Source organism: Geotrypetes seraphini, chromosome 11 (genome assembly GCF_902459505.1).
Source record: "Geotrypetes seraphini chromosome 11, aGeoSer1.1, whole genome shotgun sequence".
Lineage (NCBI taxonomy): Eukaryota > Metazoa > Chordata > Amphibia > Gymnophiona > Dermophiidae > Geotrypetes > Geotrypetes seraphini.
In genome coordinates this window covers 11,498,720-11,522,204 of record NC_047094.1, presented here as the reverse complement: position 1 = coordinate 11,522,204, position 23,485 = coordinate 11,498,720, and the positions used below count along the sequence as shown (strand labels likewise).

General features: G+C 45.7%; 1 protein-coding gene across 1 annotated transcript in view; it reads right to left on the bottom strand.

Moving 5' to 3' along the window:
* Window positions 1–7,652, bottom strand: part of PTCD1 (pentatricopeptide repeat domain 1) — a 66,498-nt gene extending 58,846 nt beyond the window's left edge. The window contains exons 1-3 of the mRNA XM_033963854.1: window positions 7,505–7,652; window positions 4,966–5,073; window positions 426–542 (exon numbers count right to left, since the gene is read on the bottom strand). Coding sequence (XP_033819745.1) covers window positions 426–542; window positions 4,966–5,073; window positions 7,505–7,520 — 241 coding nt within the window. The 5' untranslated portion in view covers window positions 7,521–7,652. The remainder of the gene's footprint in view (window positions 1–425; window positions 543–4,965; window positions 5,074–7,504) is intronic.
* Window positions 7,653–23,485: the final 15,833 nt, after the last annotated feature.

Genomic DNA, 23,485 nt, shown 5'->3' with positions numbered 1-23,485 from the left:
TACATATCAGGAACTACCACTTCAGCATTGAATATTCTTATCAAGGATTACAATAGGCTTCAGCATTTTCTTAAATTCCCAAATTTGCCTCAAAAGCTGGGTTAAAAAAAAACATCTATACTATACTACATAACAAAAACATTAAAAAAAAAAAAAAATCCAGCAAAGATTCTGGGTTGCTAGCAGTAGAGATGCCAAGTTAGCCAGTTCTAAGCTGAAGACTTTGGCCAGTCTTGGTTTTGAACTTACATCCCAAAGCAATGTGGAATTTGTAGTGCCATAATGCACCAGAATGGGATGGTTAGAAATCCAGAACTGTTTGAAGAGCTCCAGCCTGGAACGAGGTAATCTGACATCTCTGTTGCAAAAATAATGAAGATTTTGGCAGGTCCTATAAGTTAATGTTTTTTGGAGGTAACACTTACTGATATGGTCATAACTCCAAATATAGCTCACGACAACGTAGCCAGCGAGCAGCATGGTAATCCCACCAATGCCTCCTTTCTTCACATTGATGTACTTGTTAAAATACCTGCCATGAACTGAAGATTGGGAAAACAGCATTAATAAAACTGCATCCATAATTGCTTAACACCAGCACTTACACCATGTGAAAATGACGAGATTATCAAGGATGTGTAACTTTATTAACAGAAAGACCATTAGTTCTCACTTGACTTGGGAAACTACCACATTGACCGGTAAAAAAGAACAGCCATTACTGCACAAACTTTTGAGACTGGAGATTAGAGAATGACACAGGGACACATTTTTATTTCTACAAGCTCTGTCTTATCTGCACAAGCCTCAAACTTCAAAATCCTAAGTGGCAACATTCTAGAGCTCAGATTGTGATGTCATAATGCCTCATTCCACCAATGCCTAAGCTCCGTCCTCATCTGCACAAGCCTCAAACGCTTTAAAATCATAAGTGTTCAAGGCTTGTGCAGTTACGGCAGAGCTTTCAGGAATGGGATGGGGACAAACTTGTCCCCGTGTCATTCTATGCTGGAAATCATTGGTTCCAATTCCCTTCCAACTAGTCAGTTGCCAGTCCTCAAGTTCCCTGCCTTCAGACCGTACTTACAGCTTCTGCAGAACAATATTTAAATTGTACTTCTCTCCTTTGGTTCTTTTATATACAGAAAAGCTGAAATAGAGGTTTGAAATCAAGCAGCAGGGGTGATATACCATTTCCAACTGGTTTTGTAGTGAGAGATTTAATTCTAGTGCTTTTCCAATTTATTTATTTAATTTATTCATTCATTCAATTTTCTATACCGTTCTCCCAAGGGAGCTAAGAACGGTTTACATGAATTTATTCAGGTACTGAAGCATTCTTCTCTATCTGTCCTGGTGGGTTCACAATCTATCTAATGTGCCTGGGGCAATGGGGGGATTAAGTGACTTTCCCAGGGTCACAAGGAGAAGCGTAGGTTTGAACCCACAACCTCAGGGTGCTGAGGCTGTAGCTTTAACCACTGCACCACACTCTTCACACCACAAGGACGACAGATGACAAGATATTAATCACCCATGCTATAAAGATTCTCAGTATCATTAAAAAAGAAACAATTATAACAGGACCTTCCCCTCAGCTCCTAGCTCTGACCCTGTGCTTTAGCCATAGCCAAGTCAAGTATGAATTTGTTCAGTTCTTTAATCTAAAAGTAGCAGATTAGCTAGTATTTCTGATTAGAACATTATAGATACTGGGCAGTGGTTAGAGCTACAGCCCCAGAACCCTGGGGTTGTGGATTCAAATCCCGCACTGTTCCTTGTGACCTTGAGCAAATCACTTAATCCCCCAGTGCCCCAGGTACATTAGATATAGTGTGAGCCTGCTGGATGCTTGAGTACCTGAATAATTTGTAATCCACTTAGAATTGTAGGATATGCAGAATATATATATTTTTTAATTAATTTAATTTATACCGAGTCTGCAATTCTGGTGCCCTTCTGTCATTAATCTACCACTCTTGTGGATTGTTAGCTCTACTCCCGGACATGATTATCACTGCTTTACTGAATTTAAAATTGCCAAAGGAGTGCACTCAAGCAGCAGTCTTGCTTCTTTGTCTATGTTTTAACTACACAAACACTTTTCCATTACATATTTCTATCCTTTGACTCACTCCTATACTTCCTGGTCACCTCTACAACCTTTGCTCTAATGCAGGGGTGTCAAAGTTCCTCCCCGAGGGCCGCAATCCAGTCAGGTTTTCAGGATTTTCCCAATGAATATGCATGAGATCTATTAGCATACAATAAAAGCAGTGCATGCAAATAGATCTCATGCATATTCATTGGGGAAATCCTGAAACCCCAACTAGATTGCAGCCCTCGAGGAGGGACTTTGACACCCCTGCTCTAATGCATTTGCTCTCTGTTGCCAAGCTTTGTCCCTACTGGTCTCTTCTCCTCACCTCCCTTTCACTGTATGGGTATTCCCTGAGAATCCTTTGTCTCAAAGGATCAGTCTTTACACCAGAAGCTATCTGACCACACGCACGAACAATTCAGCATTTCATCTCTGGAACTTGAAATACCTCACTGTTTAACTATTTTCTCAGCTCTGCCACAGAGCTTTGGCTCCGTCCTATCTTCACCTTCACTCCCAGCTACAATATTCAGAAAACTGCTGACTGTTACATCTACTATATTTATTCAATAAAGTATAGCTCAGAAAATTAAAAGGTCTTCCTGCATGTATGTTCCTGTACTAAGGTTTAACTTTCTGGATAGTATATATCTGTTTAGAGAGTCCTGGACTGCGGCAGCACGCTATGAGTCCAGAATAGTGAAAAGACTGCTTAACTAGTCATACGGTGGGCTTATTTCAGATCTGTCACTTATTAAAAGAGCCAGCTCACTGTTGTGGACCGATTACTATCTGGATTCCTTTTACTTGATTAAACCACCCCATACAGCTAATGCCACACCTCAAGCAAAAATTTTAACTCTGTTATATTAGCAGTTAATAATACGCACATTAAACTTCACCTCTCTGTTTTTCTTCAAGTGCAAATATAGCATCTTCTTTTAGAGGACAATGTTCTGTCAAAAGTTGCCTATGGTGCTCATAATCGAAAGAGAAAAACATCCAAAAACCGACCTAAGTCGGCACTTGGACGAAGATTTCTCAAAAATGTCCAAGCGTTGAAAATAAAAACGGGTTTTGGACGTATTTCTAAACGACCTAGGCCTTCATAGTGCCACTCAACGTCCAAAGCTAAATGGGGCGTTTCGGGAGGCGTGTTGAGGGCGGGAGTTGGACGGGACGTGGGCTGGCTTAGACTTAGTCGTACAGCATGTATAACCAAAAGTTATACAGCCCAGGACTGATGGAACTTGGACGTTGTGACTTAGACCTTGTAAACATAAGAACATAAGCAGTGCCTCCGTTGGGTCAGACCATAGGTCCATCCTGCCCAGCAGTCCGCTCCCGCGGCGGCCCAAACAGGTCACGACCTGTCTAAATCACCAGAAGGGGCCCCCATGCCTCCTTGGTTTCCTAATTGAGTCCTATCTTTCTATCAAAGTCCTAGCCCTCCGGTCTTGCACCTGCACGACCTGGTTGGGTTTCTACATTTATTTTCTGGTTAGCTTTCTCAGTATCCCACAATCCCTTTATCCCTCAGGAATCCATCCAGTCTCTGTTTGAATCCCTGTACCGTACTCTGCCTGATCACTTCCTCCGGTAGCGCATTCCAAGTGTCCACGACCCTCTGGGTGAAAAAAAACTTCCTTGCATTCGTTTTGAACCTATCTCCCTTCAGTTTCTCCGAATGCCCCCTCGTACCTGTTGTCCCCTTCAGCCTGAAGAATCTGTCCCTATCCACCCTCTCTATGCCCCTCATGATCTTGAAGGTCTCTATCATATCACCCCTGAGCCTCCTTTTTTCCAGAGAGAAGAGCCCCAGCCTATGGTCTAAGTCACAAAAACCAACCTAAAGTCACCAGATAAACACAGCAAACACATAAAACAGACCCCCACACACTACCCCAGTGAACCCCCCCCTCCCCACCAAAATTTTATTCACAACTTTAAAATTTCAGCCTCCAGACCATCATCACCTGGCAGCTGGGCATAGGAAAGCCTAGTCATCCAGCACAGAGGCAGCTTAAGTCGTCTTGGGGGTGGGTTAGGGACCCATAGAGAGGAGGACCCATGCCCATAAGCCCCTGTAATCACTGCATTGATACTTAAACATGTGCACTGCCCTATTCACCCCCAAAACCCTTTTTTACTGGCATATAAGTGGTTCCTGCAGCCATAAGGGCTATTAGGGTGGTAGATAAGTGGGTCTAGGGGATTCTGGAGGTGGTTTGGGGGGGGCTCACCGTCACCTATAAGGGAGCTGTAGTGAGGAGAAGCCATGGCACCCTTTTTGTGAAGTTCACAGCAGTGCCCTGTAAGGTACCCCACTATTTAGGTGGCATGTCTGGGTGTGCAGTCCATCACTTTGCAGTCCCCTCCCACATCCAACAGGGCTTGTTGTAGGCGTTTTGGACTTGGACGGAAATGTGGTATAAAGATGGACGATTTAGTGGCTTGGACGATCAGATCGGCAGGACGTATAATTAGACGATTTTCAAAAGTAAAAAAAAGTTGGATGTATCTTTCGAAAATGTGTCTTAGGCTCTTTTTAACTTTGGACGACTTGCGAGATGGACGTAAACGGACTTAGAAGTCCCTTTCGATTATGCCCCTCCACGTGTTTTATCATAAATTAATTTATTACTTTGATATAAAAATTTGCAAAATATCAAACTAACCTTATTAATAAAATTAACCATTTTTATGAAGATATTCATCCAAAACATCAGAGGAGATTTTTACAATTCAGACATAAAAAGAAAATGGATAAGACAAAAGCATTGGGATAAAGAAAAGTGTTTAGATTAAAGATAAATTATATATACAGTAATATGTACCTAATATATCAATGGCTGAATACTAACCTCTGCGGTAAGCTTCCAGGAACCCCCTGGGAGTGAAATTACCAGTTGCAATCCAGGCAGGCAACTGTCCCAGCTTCACATCCATCAGTCTTTTTTGTGAAAGTGGCACTAGCAAAGGCAAAAAAAAAAGTGATCCAGCTATTAATTTCAGGGTTCAATGAACTACAGTTTGGGCTCTCGAAGCTCATGTTTCAATATAGTTCAACACAAAAGGAAGGACAATCAATTGTACTAAGACTGGAGGAAAAAAAAAAAATCACTGCAATATGTCCAAAATATCCCACCCCCCCAAGTTACAAAACAAGATTATAGCATTTGTTACATATTATCATTTGCTACGTAATATCTGTTAAACTTTGAAAATCTATTAATAATATTCAAGTGTGCTCGTAATATTACCAGGACCAGCACTAACTCATAAAATCCATGTGTGTGTCCAATACTGCTTTTAATCATATAGATTATTAAAAGATTATCAAAGTTTAACTCATATTATGTAGCAAGTGATATGTTAACAAATGCTATAATCTTGTTTTGTAATGCTAAGGGGGTACTTTGTATATAGCTCAATAAAGTGGTTGGAAAAAGTAGCCCAGTTAGTACAGTGGCCTGAGAACCTGGGTTCGATTCTCACTGCAGCGCCTTGTGGCTCTGGGCAAGTCACTTAATCCTCCATCAACTCAGTTATAAAGTAAGTCACTGAATATGTAAACCACTTTTATTGTAACCACATAAAGGCAGTATGTCAAGCCCTATTCCCTTTCCTCTCTCGTTCTGCTTCCTTCCATCCAGCATCTCTCCTTTCTCTCCCCTTCCATTCAACGTGTTCCCGGAACTTCCCGCTGCACTCTGGGCAAGTCACTTAATAAGTCCCTGAATATATAAAGTGCTTTGTAACCACAGAAAGGCAGTATATCAAGTGCCATTCCCTTCCTTTCTTTCTCTCTGCCCCCTTTCATCCAATGTGTCCCCCTTGCATCTCCTTGTGACTGAGGACAAATCACTTAACCCTCCAATGTCCCAGGTACAAAATAAGTCCCTGTATATAATCTGTAAACCACAGACAGGCAGAGTATGGAGTCCCTTTCCCTTCCTCTCTCTCTTCCTCCTTCCATCCAGCATCTCCCCCTTCCATCCAATGTGTCCCCCCTGCATCTCCTTGTGACTCTGGGCTAGTCACTTAACCCTCCAACGTCCCAGGTACAAAATAAGTCCCTGTATATAATCTGTAAACCACAGACAGGCAGAGTACTGAGTCCCTTTCCCTTCCTCTCTCTCTCCTTCCATCCAGCATCTCCCCCTTCCATCCAATGTGTTCCCCTGCATCTCCTTGTGACTCCGGGCAAGTCACTTAACCTTCCAACATCCCTGGTACAAAATAAGTCCCTGTATATAATCTATAAACCACAGACAAGCAGAGTACCGAGTCCCTTTTCCTTCCTCTCTCTCTCCCTCCTTCCATCCAGCATCTCCCCCTTGCATCCAATGTGTCCCCCTTGCATCTCATTGTGACTCTGGGCAAGTCACTTAACCCTCTAACCTCCCAGGTGCAAAATAAGTCCCTGCATATAATCTGTAAACCACAGACAGGCAGAGTACCGAATCCCTTTCCCTTCCTCTCTCTCTCCCTCCTTCCATCCAGCATCTCCCCCTTCCATCCAATGTGTCTCCCTGCATCTCCTTGTGACTCTGGGCAAGTCACTTAACCCTCTAAAGTCCCAGGTGCAAAATAAGTCCCTGTATATAATCTGTAAACCACAGACAGGCAGAGTACCGAATCCCTTTCCCTTCCTCTCTCTCTCCCTCCTTCCATCCAATGTGTCTCCCTGCATCTCCTTGTGACTCTGGGCAAGTCACTTAACCCTCCAACGTCCCAGGTGCAAAATAAGTCCCTGTATATAATCTGTAAACCACAGACAGGCAGAGTACCGAATCCCTTTCCCTTCCTCTGTCTCTCCCTCCTTCCATCCAGCATCTCTCCCTGCGTCTCCTTGTGACTCTGGCAAATCACTTAACCCTCCTCCAGCATCCCTGGTACAAAATAAGGCCCTGTATATAATCTGAAAACCACACAGATATTTCCGAATACAGCTTAAACTCCATTCGCTCTTAAGCCCCCGATAACCCCCCCCCCCCCCCGTGATCTCCGTTCATCAGGCAAGCCCCTCTTATCTGCACCCTTCTCTTCCACCGTCAACTCCAGACTCCGTCCCTTCTTTTTGCCGCGCCTTATGCCTAGAACAGGCTCCTTCCCTGGCAGGCTTCAGATCCAAGCTAAAAGCCCACTTTTTGGAAACTACTTTCAAGGCCCCCCCTCCCCTCTCGGTTGTAAGCTCTTCTGAGCAGGGACTTTTAGCAGTGTATCTGCCCCTTTTCCCTCGTCCCCGGAGAAAGTCCTTGAGGCAAAGGCGAGCCGAGAACCGGCCCCTCGCTCTGAAAGCCACCGACAGGGGTCGCTGCACCCGCCTCGGCGGCCCGGGACGGAGAGAGGAGCTCGGCGGGCGGCGACCCCGAGCGCCCCTGCCCTGACCTCCCTCACCCGGCTGGTCCGCCATCTTGGTGCGCTGGGAGGGGCCGCGCGGAATGCTGGGTAGAGACGGCGGCTTCCAAGGGCGCTCGAGCGGGATGCTGGGAGAAACTCGTCAAGCGGAAGTCGGCTCGGAACTTCCGGATGGGCGCGGCCAGCGGCCATGTTGGGAAGGGCTGCGAGCCCCTCCCCCCCCAGTCCTGCCTTTTAGCGCCGTTGCTTGCAGGGACTTGTAGTTCTTGAGTTCCCTTGGCAAAGCTGAGGGTACAAGTCCCAGCATGCACCGGGGTAAACCCAGGTCTGGATCGACCCTGTCCTCCCAAACGGGTTCCAGCCTTAGTTTTCTTTTATTTCCTCACAGTGAAGGTTGACTTGAGACTTATATTTATGGATCACAGGTCATAGGCGAATAGGCTGCCTTCCCCTCAGCCTCTTGGAAGCTAACTGAGCCATCTCTTTGGGTGTCCAATCCATATACCTCCGTACCTCTAGCTGTTCACCGCCGCGAGCAACAAGAACTTCAAAGTGCTCCTCGCGACCCCTCCTGCTCTCCCTCTGATGTCACTTCCTAGGCGCGGCACCCGGAAATGACATCAGCGGGAGAGATGACACGGTCGCGAGGAGCACGTTGTAGATGTTGCGCGTGGCGGTGAATTACTAGAGGCATGGGGGGAAGGGGGCGCACGCATGGCGAGGGGAGGAGTGGGAAGAGGCAGGGGCGGAGAGGAGGAGGGGTGCCGGTGCCCCCACCAACATGGCGCCTGGGCACCCCCCCCTTACTACGCCACTAATCTCATGCATATTCACTGTGGATATCTTGAAATCCCAATTGGCCATGGGTCACCAGGACAGGGTCTGGACTCCATGGTTAACTCTTTGTGCCAGCCTAAATACCCCCCCCCCCCTCTTTTACCAAACTATGGTAGAGGTCTCTAAACTAAACTAAACCTTGGGTTTATATACCGCACCATCTCCACGAATGTGGAGCTCGGCACGGTTTACAGGAAGAAAGATGAGAGAGGAACTACAGTGGAGAGATTAAAGAGTTAGGTGTAAAGGGGGAAGGTGAGAGGCCTAAGAGGGGGGAAGTGTTACAGTTTTGAGAATAGCCAGGTTTTTAGGTGTTTGCGGAAGAGTTGGAGGGAGCTTGAGGTTCGGAGAGGGGAGGTGAGGTTATTCCAGATCTCAGTGATTCTAAAGTCTCTACTGAGGCCCAGGGCGCTAAATGCTCCAACGTTCATAGAATTCCTATAAGCGTCGGAGCATTTAGTGCCCCAGACTGCGGAAGAAACTTCTGCCACAGCTTAGTAAAATTGGGCCTTTGTGTTTGGGTTTTATAGCTTGCTTTTATTTGTTATATCATTTTATTCCTCAGAAATTGTGTGGACAGGTTCCCGTTAGGGAAATTCTGAACGAGGCAGTTCAACCGTAGACAAAGCTGAGGCTCAGTAGCTCTATCAAAATGATTAACTCTCCGTTTTACAAAACCGTAGCGTGGTTTGTAGCTCTGGCCGCAGCGGTAGCACCTCCGACTCTCATAGGAATGCTATGAGCATCGGAGCTTTGACTGCTGCGGCCGGCGCTTAAAATCATGCTACGATTTTGTAAAATGGGGAGGGGGGGGGTTAATAGTAGTAGATGCTACCTGTGTTTCCCCGAAAATAAAACAGTGTCATATTAATTTTGGGTCCATAAAATGCATTAGGGCTTATTTTGGGGGGGATGTCTTATTTTTTTTGTCATGTACAACAATCATCTCTCCTTTCCTCTTCCCCCCCCCCCCGCCCTGTGCAGCATCTTTTCTCCCCTCTTACCCATCTTTCTATTCCTCCCTCCCATCCCCCTTTTATAGCAGAACCCCACTGACTCTCCCACTGTGACGCGGCAGAGGGAAAGCCCAGTGGGGAAGACCACAAAGCAGCCCGTTCAGAGTGCTGCTGCTTTAGGAGGCCTCAGAGCGGAGGTATATCAGATCTCACCGGGGTGGGGGGGTTGCTGAATTAACGAGCAATTTTTTTCAGCGAATCGGGCAGCACTAGGTGTCAGGGATGGAGTCAGAGAGTGTCGATCTTAACTAGGGCTTATTTGGGGGGTAGGGCTTATATTAGTAGCATCTTTGAAAATCATGCTAGGGCTTATTTTTGGGATAGGCCTTATTTTCAGGGAAACAGGGTAAATAGAGTCACACCACAAAAAGGGGTTGAAGAGGCCATAAAACTATTGTAACGGGGAAGCAGCCAGGGAAGATGGATTTGGGATGGAGTATTTAATGAGGCCTTGTTCACAGGGAAAACTGCCAGTTATATTTGAGGGTAAAGTTATTCTACTTCATAAGGAGGGAAGTCGAAACAGTGCCGATGATATTATCCAATACTTTTTGTATCCCGCACAAGTGATGGTTTGGATAGGCTGGAGTCAGCTTTGACGGCAACTCCAGTCAGTAGCGTCGGAGCTGTTACCGCCTTGGCAGGCGTTAAATCTGCGCTACGCTTCCGTAAAAGAGGGTAATAGTTAATGCAGATCAGACTTGGGCTAGGTTTTACTAAACTGCGATAGAGGCTTCTACCACGAGCCAGCGAGGTAAATTATTGACGCTCAGAATTTGCAGTATTTAACTCACTGGCTTGCGGTAGAAACCTCTACGCCAGGGGTGTCCAACCTGCGGCCCCGTGAAGTATTTTGTGCAGCCCCGGTTGAGGGCAACACAGTGTTTTCCTCTGCTGCCCCCCGGGTGTTTACCGTCTTGCCGGCTCCCTCCTCTGTCTTGCTGCAGCATTTGCGCAGCCCCAGAAACATTTTTTTCGGCCCAGGGAAACCAAAAAGTTGGACACCCCTGTTCTACGTCATTTAGTAAAAGGAGCCCTTGGTTTGTCAAAGGATGTCAATTAGTGAACAATGTCCAGAGGGTAATAAATTTGATCCAAGACATATACAACTTATGGAGAACAGGGATCTCCATCACATTAGACAAAGAGAAAGTTTTTGACTGCATTGAAACTGTGGGTTGTTTTTTTTTTTGGGGGGGGAGGCTTCTTTGGGGTCCAGGTCTGAACCTGCCTGAAGGGGTGTTCCATTGCTCCATCAAGGTTAAAGGTGTGGGGGTCGGGGTCCACTGAACCACCAGGGCATATTTTTAATGGTGGGAGAGGGTTGCTCAATATAGCTTTTTTTTTTTTTTTAACTGGTCAACTTTTCTGTCAGTGCCTGAGCCAATCAGCGCTCAAGCATTGAAGGGAAAATAGTGCAGACTAGTGAGTAGCAAATTACTGCCCAATTTTAACGCAGCATAAATTGGGGCATATAGCGCTATTTCAGCACTGGGTTTGCGCTAAAGTTTCACTGTGATTCTAGTTATCTAACTACCCCGCATGCCCACGTGAGGGCAGTAGAGAAACAGCCATGGTGCTATAGGCACTGAGGAAAAGGAGCACAGCATGCAGAGAGATCTCCAAATAGCAATCGGCTTTGTTCAGTAATCATCTGCTTGCAGGGAAATTTAGCTGATGCTTCAGTTTGAATGTATCTTTCCAAGATCGCTGACAGCTTTCATTGTCCGGGGCGCTTACAAGCTGCAATTCAGTTCCTGGCTTCAGTGATATTTCAAGGCGTGAAATGAATGATCCACCAGCCTAGTTCAAAATATATAGAGCAGGGGTGCCCACACTTTTTGGGCTTGCGAGCTACTTTTAAAATGACCAAGTCAAAATGATCTACCAACAATAAAACTTTTAAAAAACACAAAGCACACTGTACGCAGAGAAAATGTTAATTATTTGTATTCGGGGTTTTTTTCAGAGGAAAAGGCAGATGACTTTAAAATATGCAATGTCACCTCAGTAACAACTATACAAAAAGAGACAAATATACCCCTTCCCATTTTACTAAACCTCGATAGTGATTTTTAGCACGGAGCTGCGCTGAATGCCCCTCGCAGCTCCCGAAACTAAAAACCACAATCGTGGTTTAGTAAAAGGGGGTCATAGTGCAAAATATAGACAGCAGATATAAATTCTCGAAACAGACACATTTTGATCACTAAATTGAAAATAAAATAATTTTTCCTACCCTTTTGTCTGGTGATTTCATGAGTCTCTAGTTGCACTTCCTTCTTCTGTAAATTCAGTATTTATTCATTTCTGCCCCCTCCCCTTTTCTTTCTGTCTCTCTTTCTTTCTCTCTCCCCCTGCTCCCCTCTTTATTTCTGTCTTTCTCTCTCCCCCCTGCCTGTCTGTTTTTCTTTCTCTCTCCCCTGCCCCCTCTTTATTTTTTTCTCTCTCCTCCTTTCTGCCTTTCTGTCTCTCTCCCCCTGCTCCTTCCAAGCCATCGTGCCGATTTCTCCACTTCCCTGATTCTTTTTCTCTCTCCCTGCCACCCCCTCCCCCTCCCCCCCCCCCAAGCCACCACGACGATTTCTCTCTGCTTCCCCGAGCCAGGCCAGGCATGTACAAGCACCGGACCCACAAGACTTTACCTCCGATGTCAATTCTGACGTCGTAGAGGAAGTTCTGGGCCAACCAGGCAGCGATTGCCTTTGCAATCGACAATTTGGGCACCCCTGATATATAGAGCATATGTATCAGATGGTAGCCTATGGTCTGCCTGCCCTAGGTAGGCCCAACCTTGCCATCAGAAACCAAGCAGGGTCAGGCCTGGCCAGTACCTGGATGGGGGGGGGGGGGGCACCAGGCACCATAGACTGCAGGGCCCTATGCATTGGGTTGCCAGATCCAGACCCATGGCCATGCCCACAGGCCCACCACGCTCTGCCCCACCTCCAGACAGCATGTGAAATCTTATTCGTGTGACAAATTTGTTTGAGAAACCTCTATCTGTGAATTAGTTCCCTTACTAAGGGGCTCATAATCGAAAGAGAAAAACATCCAAAAACCGGCCTAAGTCGGCACTTGGCCGAACATTGTCAAAATAAGTCCAAGTGCCGATAATAAAACCGGGTTTTGGACGTATTTCTAAATGACCTAGGCCTTCATAGTGCCGCTGAATGACCAAAGCTAAACGGGGTGTTTCAGGTGAAGTGTTGAGGGCGGGATTTGGGTGGGACGTGGGCCGGCTTAGACATAGTCGTACTGCATGTATAACCGAAAGTTATACAGCACAGGATCGACGGAACTTGGATGTTGTGACTTAGACCATGTAAAACATGGTCTAAGTCACAAAAACCCATTTAAAGTGACCAGATAAGCACTGCAAACACATAATACAGACCCCCGCACACTACCCCAGTGATCACCAACCTCCTCCCCCATAAAAATGTTAATCACAACTTGAAAATTGTGCCTCCAGGACATCATTACCTGGCAGCCTGGCATAGGAAAGCCTAGTCATGCTGCACAGAGGCGTCTTAAGCCGTCTTGGGGGTGGGTTAGGGACCCATGGAGAGGAGGCCCTTGTTATTACTGCATTGATACTTAAACATGTGCACTCCCCTATACAGCCCCAAAACCCTTTTGTACTGGCATATAATCTAATCCTTAGGTTTGTATACTGTATCATCTCCATGTTCGTAGAGCTCCTGCAGCCATAAGGGCTATTAGGGTGGTAGATAAGGGTCTAGGGGATTCTGGAGATGGTTTGGGGGGCTCACCATGACCTATAAGGGAGCTGTAGTGAGAAGAAGACAGGGCACCCTTTTTGTGAAGTTCACAGCAGTGCCCTGTAAGGTACCCCATTATTTAGGTGCCATGTCTAGGTGTTCAGTCCATCACTTTGCAGACCCCTCCCACTTCCAACAGGGTTTGTTCTAGGCGTTTTTGACTTGGACGAAAAGTTAGACGAAAATGTGGTATAAACACGGAAGCTTTAGTGACTTGGACGATCAGATCGGCAGGACGTATAGTTAGACAATTTTCAAAAAAAAAATAAATTTGGATGTATTTTTTGAAAATGTGTCCTAAACTGTTTTTTTACTTTGCACGACTTGCGACCTAGACGAAAACAGACTTAGACGTTCCTTTCGATTATGTCCCTCTAAACGTTTAAGGAAACCTGTGAAATCTCTTTCGTATGACAATTGTGGCTAAAGAAACCCTATCATGCAAGTTATATAATTCCATTTGTATTTCATCTGCGTCTGGCAGATTCTTTTTGTTGTAAACCACTCTGAAATGTTAAGGTATAGCGGGTTATAAATAAATAATAATAATTATTATTATTATCACGTGCGTGCGTGTGCATGTGCAGATGCCCCCTCCCGACACAGTTTTGACAGGAAGCTTTTCAAAACTCTGACAAAGTGCCGGGTTTTGAAAAGCCGTCCGGACCCTCAGACATGTCCTCGAAAAGCCACACACTGCATGGGAAAAGGCAGTGGCAAACCACTCCTGTACCCTTTCTTGAAACGGTGTCAGGTCAAAAGCGCGCCGGGACAAAGACGTGCCCAGACAATTGAGCGCAGCGCGCGCCGCCGCGCCGCTCTAAATTACTGTTTTTAGTGCTCTGACGGGGGGGGGCGTGGGGGGGGACATCCCCCCACTTTACTTAATAGACATCGCGCCGCGTTGTGGGGGCGTTGTGGGGGGTTATAACCCCCCACATTTTACTGAAAACTTCACTTTTTCCCTGTTTTTAGGGAAAAAGTTCAGTTTACAGTAAAATGTGGAGGGTTACAACCCCCCAAACCCCCCATAACGCCGGCGCGATGTCTATTAAGTAAACGGGGGGTTCCCCAACAAAACCCCCCATCGGAGCACCTAAAAACTGTAATTTAGAGCGGCGCGCGCTGCGCTCAATTGTTGGTGCGCGCTTTTGTCTTTTGCACTGTTGTCTATGAACCCCTTGAAACATCACAGGGTGGTTTCCTCACTGCGCATGCAGCCATGGGTGAATGGTCAACTCAAAGGCATACACACAAACTCAAACCACCGGCTCTGAGAATGCAGAAAGAAACCTCTGCCTTTAAGAAAGCTTTCAAAAGCCTCTGGGTTAAGAAGGCAAATGGAGTCTGCTTGAATAGACCTTTGGCTTTTAAGCTGTCAGTTGTAGAAGACTGCTCTCTAATGGGGCTGTTTCTTATATTGTGCTCTGTGGTTATTGTGATGATTGTTTAACATTTAATGCATTTTTTATGACTGTGTATGTTTTTTAGACTCTGCCTTGGAAAAAAGTGGAATATAAGTAATAGACCACAACTCATAATGTAGCAGAGGACTGCAAATGGAAACGATACTGATGTCAAGCCGCAGACTTCTGATGGCTCTGATTTTAACTATGAGGAACACAGAACGCTTTGGGAGTCCCAGGTTTGGAAAACTTCCTAAAAACTGACATTAGACCATAAGAAAAGTTGCCAGAAGAGGTTGCATTAATGGTCTGTCTAGCTCAGTATCCTGATCTCTGACCAGGGAAAGCAATGAAAGAAGTCACAGAAACTTGATGGCAGATAAAGGCCAAATGGCCCATCTGCAGCATCCACTATCTCCTCCTCTCCCTATTGGCTAAGGCTCTTAACATTTGCATCTCCTCTTCCTATAGGCTAAGGCTCTTTACACCTGCATTGTGATGTCATAGAGCTTTATGGTTATAGAAACATGATGGCAGATAAAGGCCAAATGACCAATCCACAGCATCCACTATCTTCTCCTCTCCCTATTGGCTAAGGCTCTTAACATTTGCATCTCTTCTTCCTATAGGCCAGTGGTCTCCAACTCCAACCCTTTGCAGGGCCACATTTTGGATTTGTCGGTACTTGGAGGGCCTCAGAAAAAATAGTTAATGTCTTAATAAAGAAATGACAATTTTGCATGAGGTAAAACTCTTTATGGTTTATCAATCTTTCCTTTTGGCTAAGTCTTAATCATAATATTGTCATTTATAGCTAAAGAGACAGATGATCAAGAATCTGTTTTATTTTACTTTTGTGATTATGATAAACATACCGAGGGCCTCAAAATAGTACCTGGCAGGCTGCATGTGGTCCCTGGGCCGCAAGTTTGAGACCACTGCTATAGGCTAAAGCTCTTTACACCTAAATAATGAGGTCATAAAGCTTTATGGTTAAAGAAACATTATAACATGATGGCAGATAAAGGCCAATTGGCCCATCTAGTCTGCCCATCCGCAGCAACCACTATGTCCTCTCCCTATTGGCTAAGGCTCTTAACACTTGCATTGTGAGGTCATAGAGCCTTATCGTTATAGAAACATGATGGCAGATAAAGGCCAAATGGCCCTTCCAGTCTCCTCCTCTCCCTTAGAGATCCCACATTTAGAAATGTTTTTAGATCCAAAGTGAGATTAAGTCGCTTCTGATTGATTGACATTTGTTGAATCCCTTTCTGAACCTGCTTACGATTTCTTCTGCATTGCTCAAGGGTTAGAAGATAAAGTTTGCCTTTTTGCGGGTGATACCAAGATTTGTAACAGAGTAAACATAGAGGAGGGAGTGGAAAACATGAATAAGGATCTGCAAAAGTTAGAGGAATGGTCTAATATCTGGTAACTAAAATTCAATGCAAAGAAGTGCAGAGTAATGCATTTGGGGATTAGAAAACGGAAGGAGTCGTATATTACAGGCGCTTAAGTTTGAAGCTAGGCACCACGAAGCGCGATTCTCTAGAGGACGTAGGCGCCTATAGGCCTTTAAAATCTTAGCCTATGTTACGGGCGTTTAAGTTTGAAGCTAGGCACCGCGAAGCGTGATTCTGTAATGGGCACCTAAGTGTCCCTACCTTTGGGTGCCTCTCTTTTTGGGCGCCAATTACAGAATCCAGCCCTTAATATCCTGTAGTCCAGTGGTTCCCAAACCCTGTCCTGGGGGACCCCCAGCCAGTCGGGTTTTCAAGATATCCCTAATGAATATGCATGAGAGAGATTTGCATATAATGGAAGCGACAGGTATGCAAATCTCTCTCATGCATATTCATTAGGGATAGGTTCCCCCAGGACAGGGTTTGGGAACCATTGCTTTAGTCGAAGGGTTAGGAGAAGTGAATGATAGGATTAGGAAGCAGTGGACCTTCCTCAAGGCATCTTGACTGAAGAGAGACCGGGCAGAGGGAATCTGTCTCATTCTGAAGAAGCATTTCTGAACCACGGGTGAGTAAGCTGAAAACCTTCCTGGTCTTTTGCATCATCAGATTAGGTTACTGATGGTGTGGACTGTGATTTATTGCTGCTTTTTCCTCTCGTTCACGCAGCGCTGTCTGCTGCTCCTCAAGAAGGATAATTGGCACTTTTGTTGCATTGCTTCTCGGTCCAAATGACAGATAATACAGATGTTCAGGAGCAAGGCTCAGGGAAAATAAAGTGTTTTTTAGAATTGCTTTCCATGTCTGCTGTTGAGAAATGGTAATTTCTGCCAGGGCCAGCTTCTGAGAAACTACTATTTCGGGCAGGCTGTGTGTGCCTGAGAAAACTTTCTTCTTTTTTATCCACAAACTTGGCACAGATCTTCTGCTGTAGCTTCTTATCTTTAAATTTCATTTGCCCAGTAAGAAAAGATCCTCTGATCATTTGTTTGTATGCTCCAGAAGTGTGGAATATAAATAATACAGAGAGAAATTTTGATGAGCAGTAACTTGTTCCAGTGCCTAAAACCTGTAAATAAGTACTGGGTATACTGTTACTGTGTTTCCCCCAAATTAAGACAGCGTCTTATATTAATTTGGGGTCCAAAAAACGCGTTAGGGTTTATTTTCGGGGATGTCTAATTTTTTTTTCATGTACAACAATCATCTCTCTCTTTCTCTCCTCCACCCCAATTCTTCCTCTTTCTTTTCTCACCCCCCCCCCAAGTGCAGCATCTTTCTATCCCTCCCTCCCACCCTCTTGTGCAGCAGAACCCCACTGACCTTCCCACAATGAAACTGACATACCTCCGCTCCGAGGCCTCCAAAAACAGCAGCGACGGCAGCTGTTTTGGGGGGGACTCAGAGCGGGGGGTATGTCAGGTCTCACCGAGGTGGAGATCGCTGAATTGATGAGTCTGATTTTTTTCAGCGCATCGGGCAGCACTAGTGTCAAGGATGGAGTCGGGGACATCGGGGGATGGGGACTTCGGGGATCAATCTTAACTAGGGCTTATTTTTGGGGTAGGGCTTATATTAGGAGCATCTTTAAAAATCATGCTAGGGCTTATTTTCAGAATAGGTCTTATTTTCGGGGAAACAGGGTAAATACTTCTGAGTTCTTTTGTATTACATAAGAATAGCCATACTGGGTCAGACTGATGGTCCATCAAGCCCAGGATCCTGCTTCCAGCTGCAGCAGCGACCCATCCAGGTCACAAGTACCTCAGACTGTGGCAAGATCCCATCCTATCGGATACTGCATTGGTTGCCAATGGAGGCGCGGGTGAAGTTTAAGTTTGCTTTTGCTTCAAGGTTCTGTTTGGCCTATCTTCAAAATATCCTATATAATAAAACCCTAAGGGTTTTGTGTTCCCTGCCGCCGTGGTGTGTGATCTGTGGCCGTGTTCCATTTTAGAACCCGGCGGCAGGGAACACTCTGGCCACTCCCCTCCTCCCGCGCTCACTCACCAACCACTGCTGCTGGAGGAAGCTGCAGGCAAGCTCTCTCCCAGCGGCGCCAGAGCCGCATCATCGCCGCCCAGTACCGCTGCCGACACTCTTCAAAGGAGCCTGGTGAAAATAACGGCCGCCTGTAACAAACTTCGCAGGCCGCTCAGCACTTCAGTAGCACGTTTCCACTGACGTACGAGATCGCATCAGAAGGAACTTGCTACTGCGATGCATAGTGGCCTGCGAGGTTCGCTATAGCTGGCCGCTATCCTCACCAGGCTGCAAACGAACATGCTGGACAGGGGGAGCAGGTAAGGGGCGCTGATGGGCCGGGGAGCAGGGAAGAGGGACAGGGGGAGCACGGAAGAGGTGCTGATGGACACGGGGGACATAAAAGGAAGGGAGAAGGGCTACTGCTGGACAAGGGGAGCTGGCAAGGGGTGGTGGTGGACAGCGGAGGAAAAAGAGACAGAAAGAAAGAAAGACAGACAGAAAGCAGCCAAGGAGAGAGAGAGAGAGAGAGAGAGACACATCTATTCTAACACCCATTAATGTAACGGGCTTAAAGACTAGTACAGTATAATTGAGCTCTTCTCTTTTGCAACCAATAAACCCAGGAGAAATTCGCATTTGAATTTTGTTTTTCCGCCTGTCAGAGGTTGTAAATTCAAAAAACATCATCATTATCTTCTGTCATATCAAGCAGCATTATAGGGTAAGCACCTGGAACATCTGATTATGCTTTCTGATTCCTATGTGGATTGTGGAGACGTTTAAAGACATATTTGTTTATGAAACATTTAGGCAACTAACTGGCATGGATATTGTAACGAACCATCTAGCTCAGTGGTTCCCAACCCTGTCCTGGAGGACCACCAGGCCAATTGGGTTTTCAGGCTAGCCCTAATGAATATGCATGAGAGAGATTTGCATATAATGGAAGTGACAGGCATGCAAATCTGCTTCATGCATATTCATTTGGGCTAGCCTGAAAACCCGATTGGCCTGGTGGTCATCCAGGACAGGGTTGGGAACCACTGATCTAGCTCATTATAGTATTATTTCTAATTATTTGGTTATCTAATTTCTTCTCCTAATTATAACATTTTTAAATTTTTTGTAAACTTTACGGCCCTGCGGTATATAAATTGATTATTATTATTACTGATCCCAGGACAAGCAGTGGCTTCCTCTATGTCTATCTCAATAGTGCAGTGATTCCCAACACTGTCCTGGAGGAACACCAGGCCAATCGGGTTTTCAGGCTAGCCCTAATGAATATGCATGAGAGAGATTTGCATATGATGGAAGTGATAGGCATGCAAATTTGCTTCATGCATATTCATTAGGGCTAGCCTGAAAACCCAGTTGGCCTGGTGTTCCTCCAGGACAGGGTTGGGAACCACTGCAATAGTGGACTATGGACTTTTCCTCCAGGAACTTGTCCAAACTTTTTGTAAACCCCAGATACATTAACTGCTGTTGCCGCATCTTCTGGCCAGTGGCGTAGTAAGTGGGGTGCGGTCCGCCACAGGCGCCATGTTGGTGGGAGTGCTGGCACCTCTCCGCCCCCACCTCTTCCCACTCCTCCCCTCACCATGCACATGTCCGCCCTTCTCTTCCCCGTACCTCAAGTTGTTCGTCGCTGCAACAACTTCAACGTGCTCCTCGTGACCGCCTCATAATGTACATATAAATGAAGGCGACGATAATTAGCTGATGGCGATCAGTGTTTTGTTGTCCGCCACTGGCGCTAAACCCCAAAATTCAGTGTTGGGCCAGGTCCAGGCCCTGGCATTGATCTTCTAGGTCAGTGTCTCGCACACGTTTTCGAGCCGGGACACACTAAACCTAGTGTCCCCGGCTCGAGATACCCGGAAGTGCCCTGGCATTGGCGTGTTGAAGTCATGCACGTGCGCAAAGGCCCTTCAAATGGGCCTTGCACTGAGAGAAGGACCCGCCCTGGAGAGAAGGTCCGGCAGAGAGAAGAGGTGCTGGCGTCGGGAGATTGCTTACAGAACGTGCCTCTCTTTGCGAGAGAGGCACGTCCTGTAGACAGTCAGCTGGCACCGACAACTCTCCTCTTTTCCGTGGCACACGTGAAATCTCAGGAGGCACACTGGTGTGCCACGGCACATAAGAACTTAAGAAAATAAGAATTGCCACTGCTGGGTCAGACCAGTGGTCCATTGCGCCCAGCAGTCCGCTCACGCGGCAGGCCCCAGGTTGAAGACCTGTGCCCTAACCGAGACCAGCCCTACCTGCGTTCATTCCGGTTCAGCAGGAACTTGTCCAACCCTGTCTTCAATCCCTGGAGTGTGTTTTCACTTATAACAGACTCCGGGAGAACATTCCAGATTTCTACCACTCTCTGGGTGAAGAAGAACTTCCTTACATTTGTACGGAATCTATCCCCTTTTAACTTTAGAGAGTGCCCTCTCGTTCTCTCCACCTTGGAGAGGGTGAACAACCTGTCTTTATCCCCTAAGTCTATTCCCTTCATTATCTTCATTCCCTCTCAGTCTCCTCTTTTCAAGGGAGAACAGGCCCAGCTTCTCTAATCTCTCACTGTACGGCAACTCCTCCAACCCCTTAACCATTTTAGTCGCTCTTCTCTGGACCCTTTTGAGTAGTACCATGTCCTTCTTCATGTATGGCGACCAGTGATGGGCGCAGTATTCCAGGTGAGGGCATACCATAGCCTGGTACAGCGGCATGTTTGCGATACACTGTTCTAGGTTTCCCCAAAGTTAGCTAACACATAGCTGGTTAAGTGTCTGCAAATCTGCATTGTGCACAGATTTGCGGGCACAGCTTTGGTCACCTATATAGAATCAGGCCCACATAGAGTAATTTTATAATGGGGTACCTTTCTGTCCTATTAACGTACTTGGGGTTGTAACTGATGTACCGTGCAATATTTAGGGCTGTAACTTCTGCCCTCGCCTCCATGATGCACAATAAAATCCTTCCACTGCAGTTTTGAGCTGGAACATTCTTTATTTCTTCACGCAGCGGTGTAATTAAACTCTGGAATTCATTATCGGAGAATGTGGTGAAATCAGTTAGCTTAGTAGGGTTTAAAAAAGGTTTGGATAAATTCCTAAAAGGGAAGTCCAGAGGTCATTATTGAAATGGTTTGGGGAAATCCATTGCTTATTTTTACAATAAGCAGCATAAAATCTGTTTTATTACTTGAGATCTAGCTAGGTACTTAGGACCTGGGTTGGCCACTGTTGGAAACAGGATACTGGGCTTGATGGACCTTTGGTCTGACCCAGTGAGCCAAGTATAGGACAATCAAGTCATTGTGACATCACTGCTAAGGCTGGCTCTTAGGCATTGGTGGAAAGAGGCATTATGACATCACAATCTCAGCTCTGGAATGTTGTCACTCTTTGGGTTTCTGCCAGGTACTTGGGACCTGGGTTGGCCACTGTTGGAAACAGGATACTGGGCTTGATGGACCTTTGGTCTGACCCAGTGAGCCAAGTATAGGACAATCAAGTCATTGTGACATCACTGCTAAGGCTGGCTCTTAGGCATTGGTGGAATGAGGCATTATGACATCACAATCTCAGCTCTGGAATGTTGTCACTCTTTGGGTTTCTGCCAGGTACTTGGGACCTGGGTTGGCCACTGTTGGAAACAGGATAGTGGGCAATTCATATGTTCTTATAGCAATTCTTATATACTGCAATTCATACAAATATCTGTGCAGGTTATCTTAGACCTGGATTTAGGTTCCTGGTTTATTTAGGGGCTCTTACTAGCATGTTCCACTCAGTGCAGCCCCTCTTTCTTATCCTTAAATAATGCAGGGCTCCCGAGAGCCCATCGGAAACTCTACCAACACATCGGCGATTGGCTTACTGTCTTGATCTAGTTCCGGGGTCTCTGATATCTATATCTCAAATCTTCTTCTAAAGCAGTAGAAGGTGTGACACCTGCCTTGGAATATTCTTTCTGTCTCTGAAGTTTAATTTATTCTGGATTTTCTTTGAAGTCTTCAATCCCAAATGACAGCCTCACACAATGCAGTTAGGGCCACATTCTGTGTTTCCACTCTGTGGGGTTTGCCAAATTGCCCCAGATCTAAAGCCGTGCGGCTGTCTCAGGTACTTAAAGAAAGAAATATTTCTACCCTGTGCAGTTTGCAATTGTTCCTAGATTACAGGGAAGATGCCATCTCATCGGGACTTTGTTATTTCACAGGGCAAGCACACCGCTGTCTCTCTTTCATGTAAGCGACGCATTAATGATGGCTTCTGCAGGGAAGAATAATTTGTGCAGTGAATGGACAGTCCTCAGACAAGGACTCTTTGGTGTCCCTATTTTATTGAACCTGGCTTGATTTGGAGAGGAACGCAAGGAGGAACGCCATTTATTGTATGTACTGTATATTTATATTTGGTCATTTAACTATTATTCTGCGGTTACGAAAATTGCAAGTTTTACGAGGTCTGTTCAAAAAGTTCCACGACTGATTTTTATAAAAAATGTATTGAACAATCATACAACTTAATAAGCTGGGTCCCCTTGAAAGTACTCCCCTTCCCTGTGTACAGTACACCCCCGCGAATTTACGGTTCCCGAATCGCGGACTCAGTCTTTCGCGGTATTTTCTGACCTCCTCTTCCAGGAACTAAAGCCAGGCTACACCCATCAGGAGCTGTTTTGACGTGCCAGATAGCGTGTCAAAGCAGCTCCTGATGGGTGTAGCCTGACTTTAGTTCCCGGAAGAGGCGGTCAGAAAATACTAAGAACGATCCTGTCACCCCTGCAGCCCTCTCCCGCCTCCGATCTGCTTCTAAACCGCATTCGCAGGTTTCTCAAAATTTGCAGGTGCTCCTGGAATGGAACCCCCCGCAAATTTCGGGGGAGTACTGTATACACATTTCCCAACATTGTTTTCACTTCTGGAAACAGTCCGTGGTTCTGCAAATTACATTACATTACATTACATTAGAGATTTCTATTCCACCTGTGCCTTGCGGTTCTAAGCGGATTACAAAATTGGAAGAAAACTGGACATTTCCAGGAAGTATACATATCAGGTATATAACAAGTTTACATATCAGGTAAGAATAGCAATACATTCAAGTTAGGAAGATTATTACATAACGTTGAGGGAAGAAATATTCTGGTTACAGATGGAGGTTGCTTACATAGCGTTGAGGGATACTATAGGGGTGGTGTTTATGAAGGAGTATGCGTGTGCGTGTAGGAAGGAAGTTAGAATGATGGTAGGTGTTTTTTGAATAGAAGAGTTTTGATTTCTTTTCGGAAAATTTTGATGTCTGTTGTTTTGGTCAGTAGTTTGGAGACGGTTAGGTCAATTTTCGCTGCCTGTGTCGCCAGAAGGTTGTCGTAAAGTTTCTTGCGTCGGGTACCATTGAGAGGTGGGTGTGTGAATAGGCTTTGAGTTTTCCTTATTCTGTGTGTGAAGTTGCTTAAAAAAAAATAATACTAAAAACCAGATTATATGAGAAAAAAAATTGCTCAAATAACCTAGTTT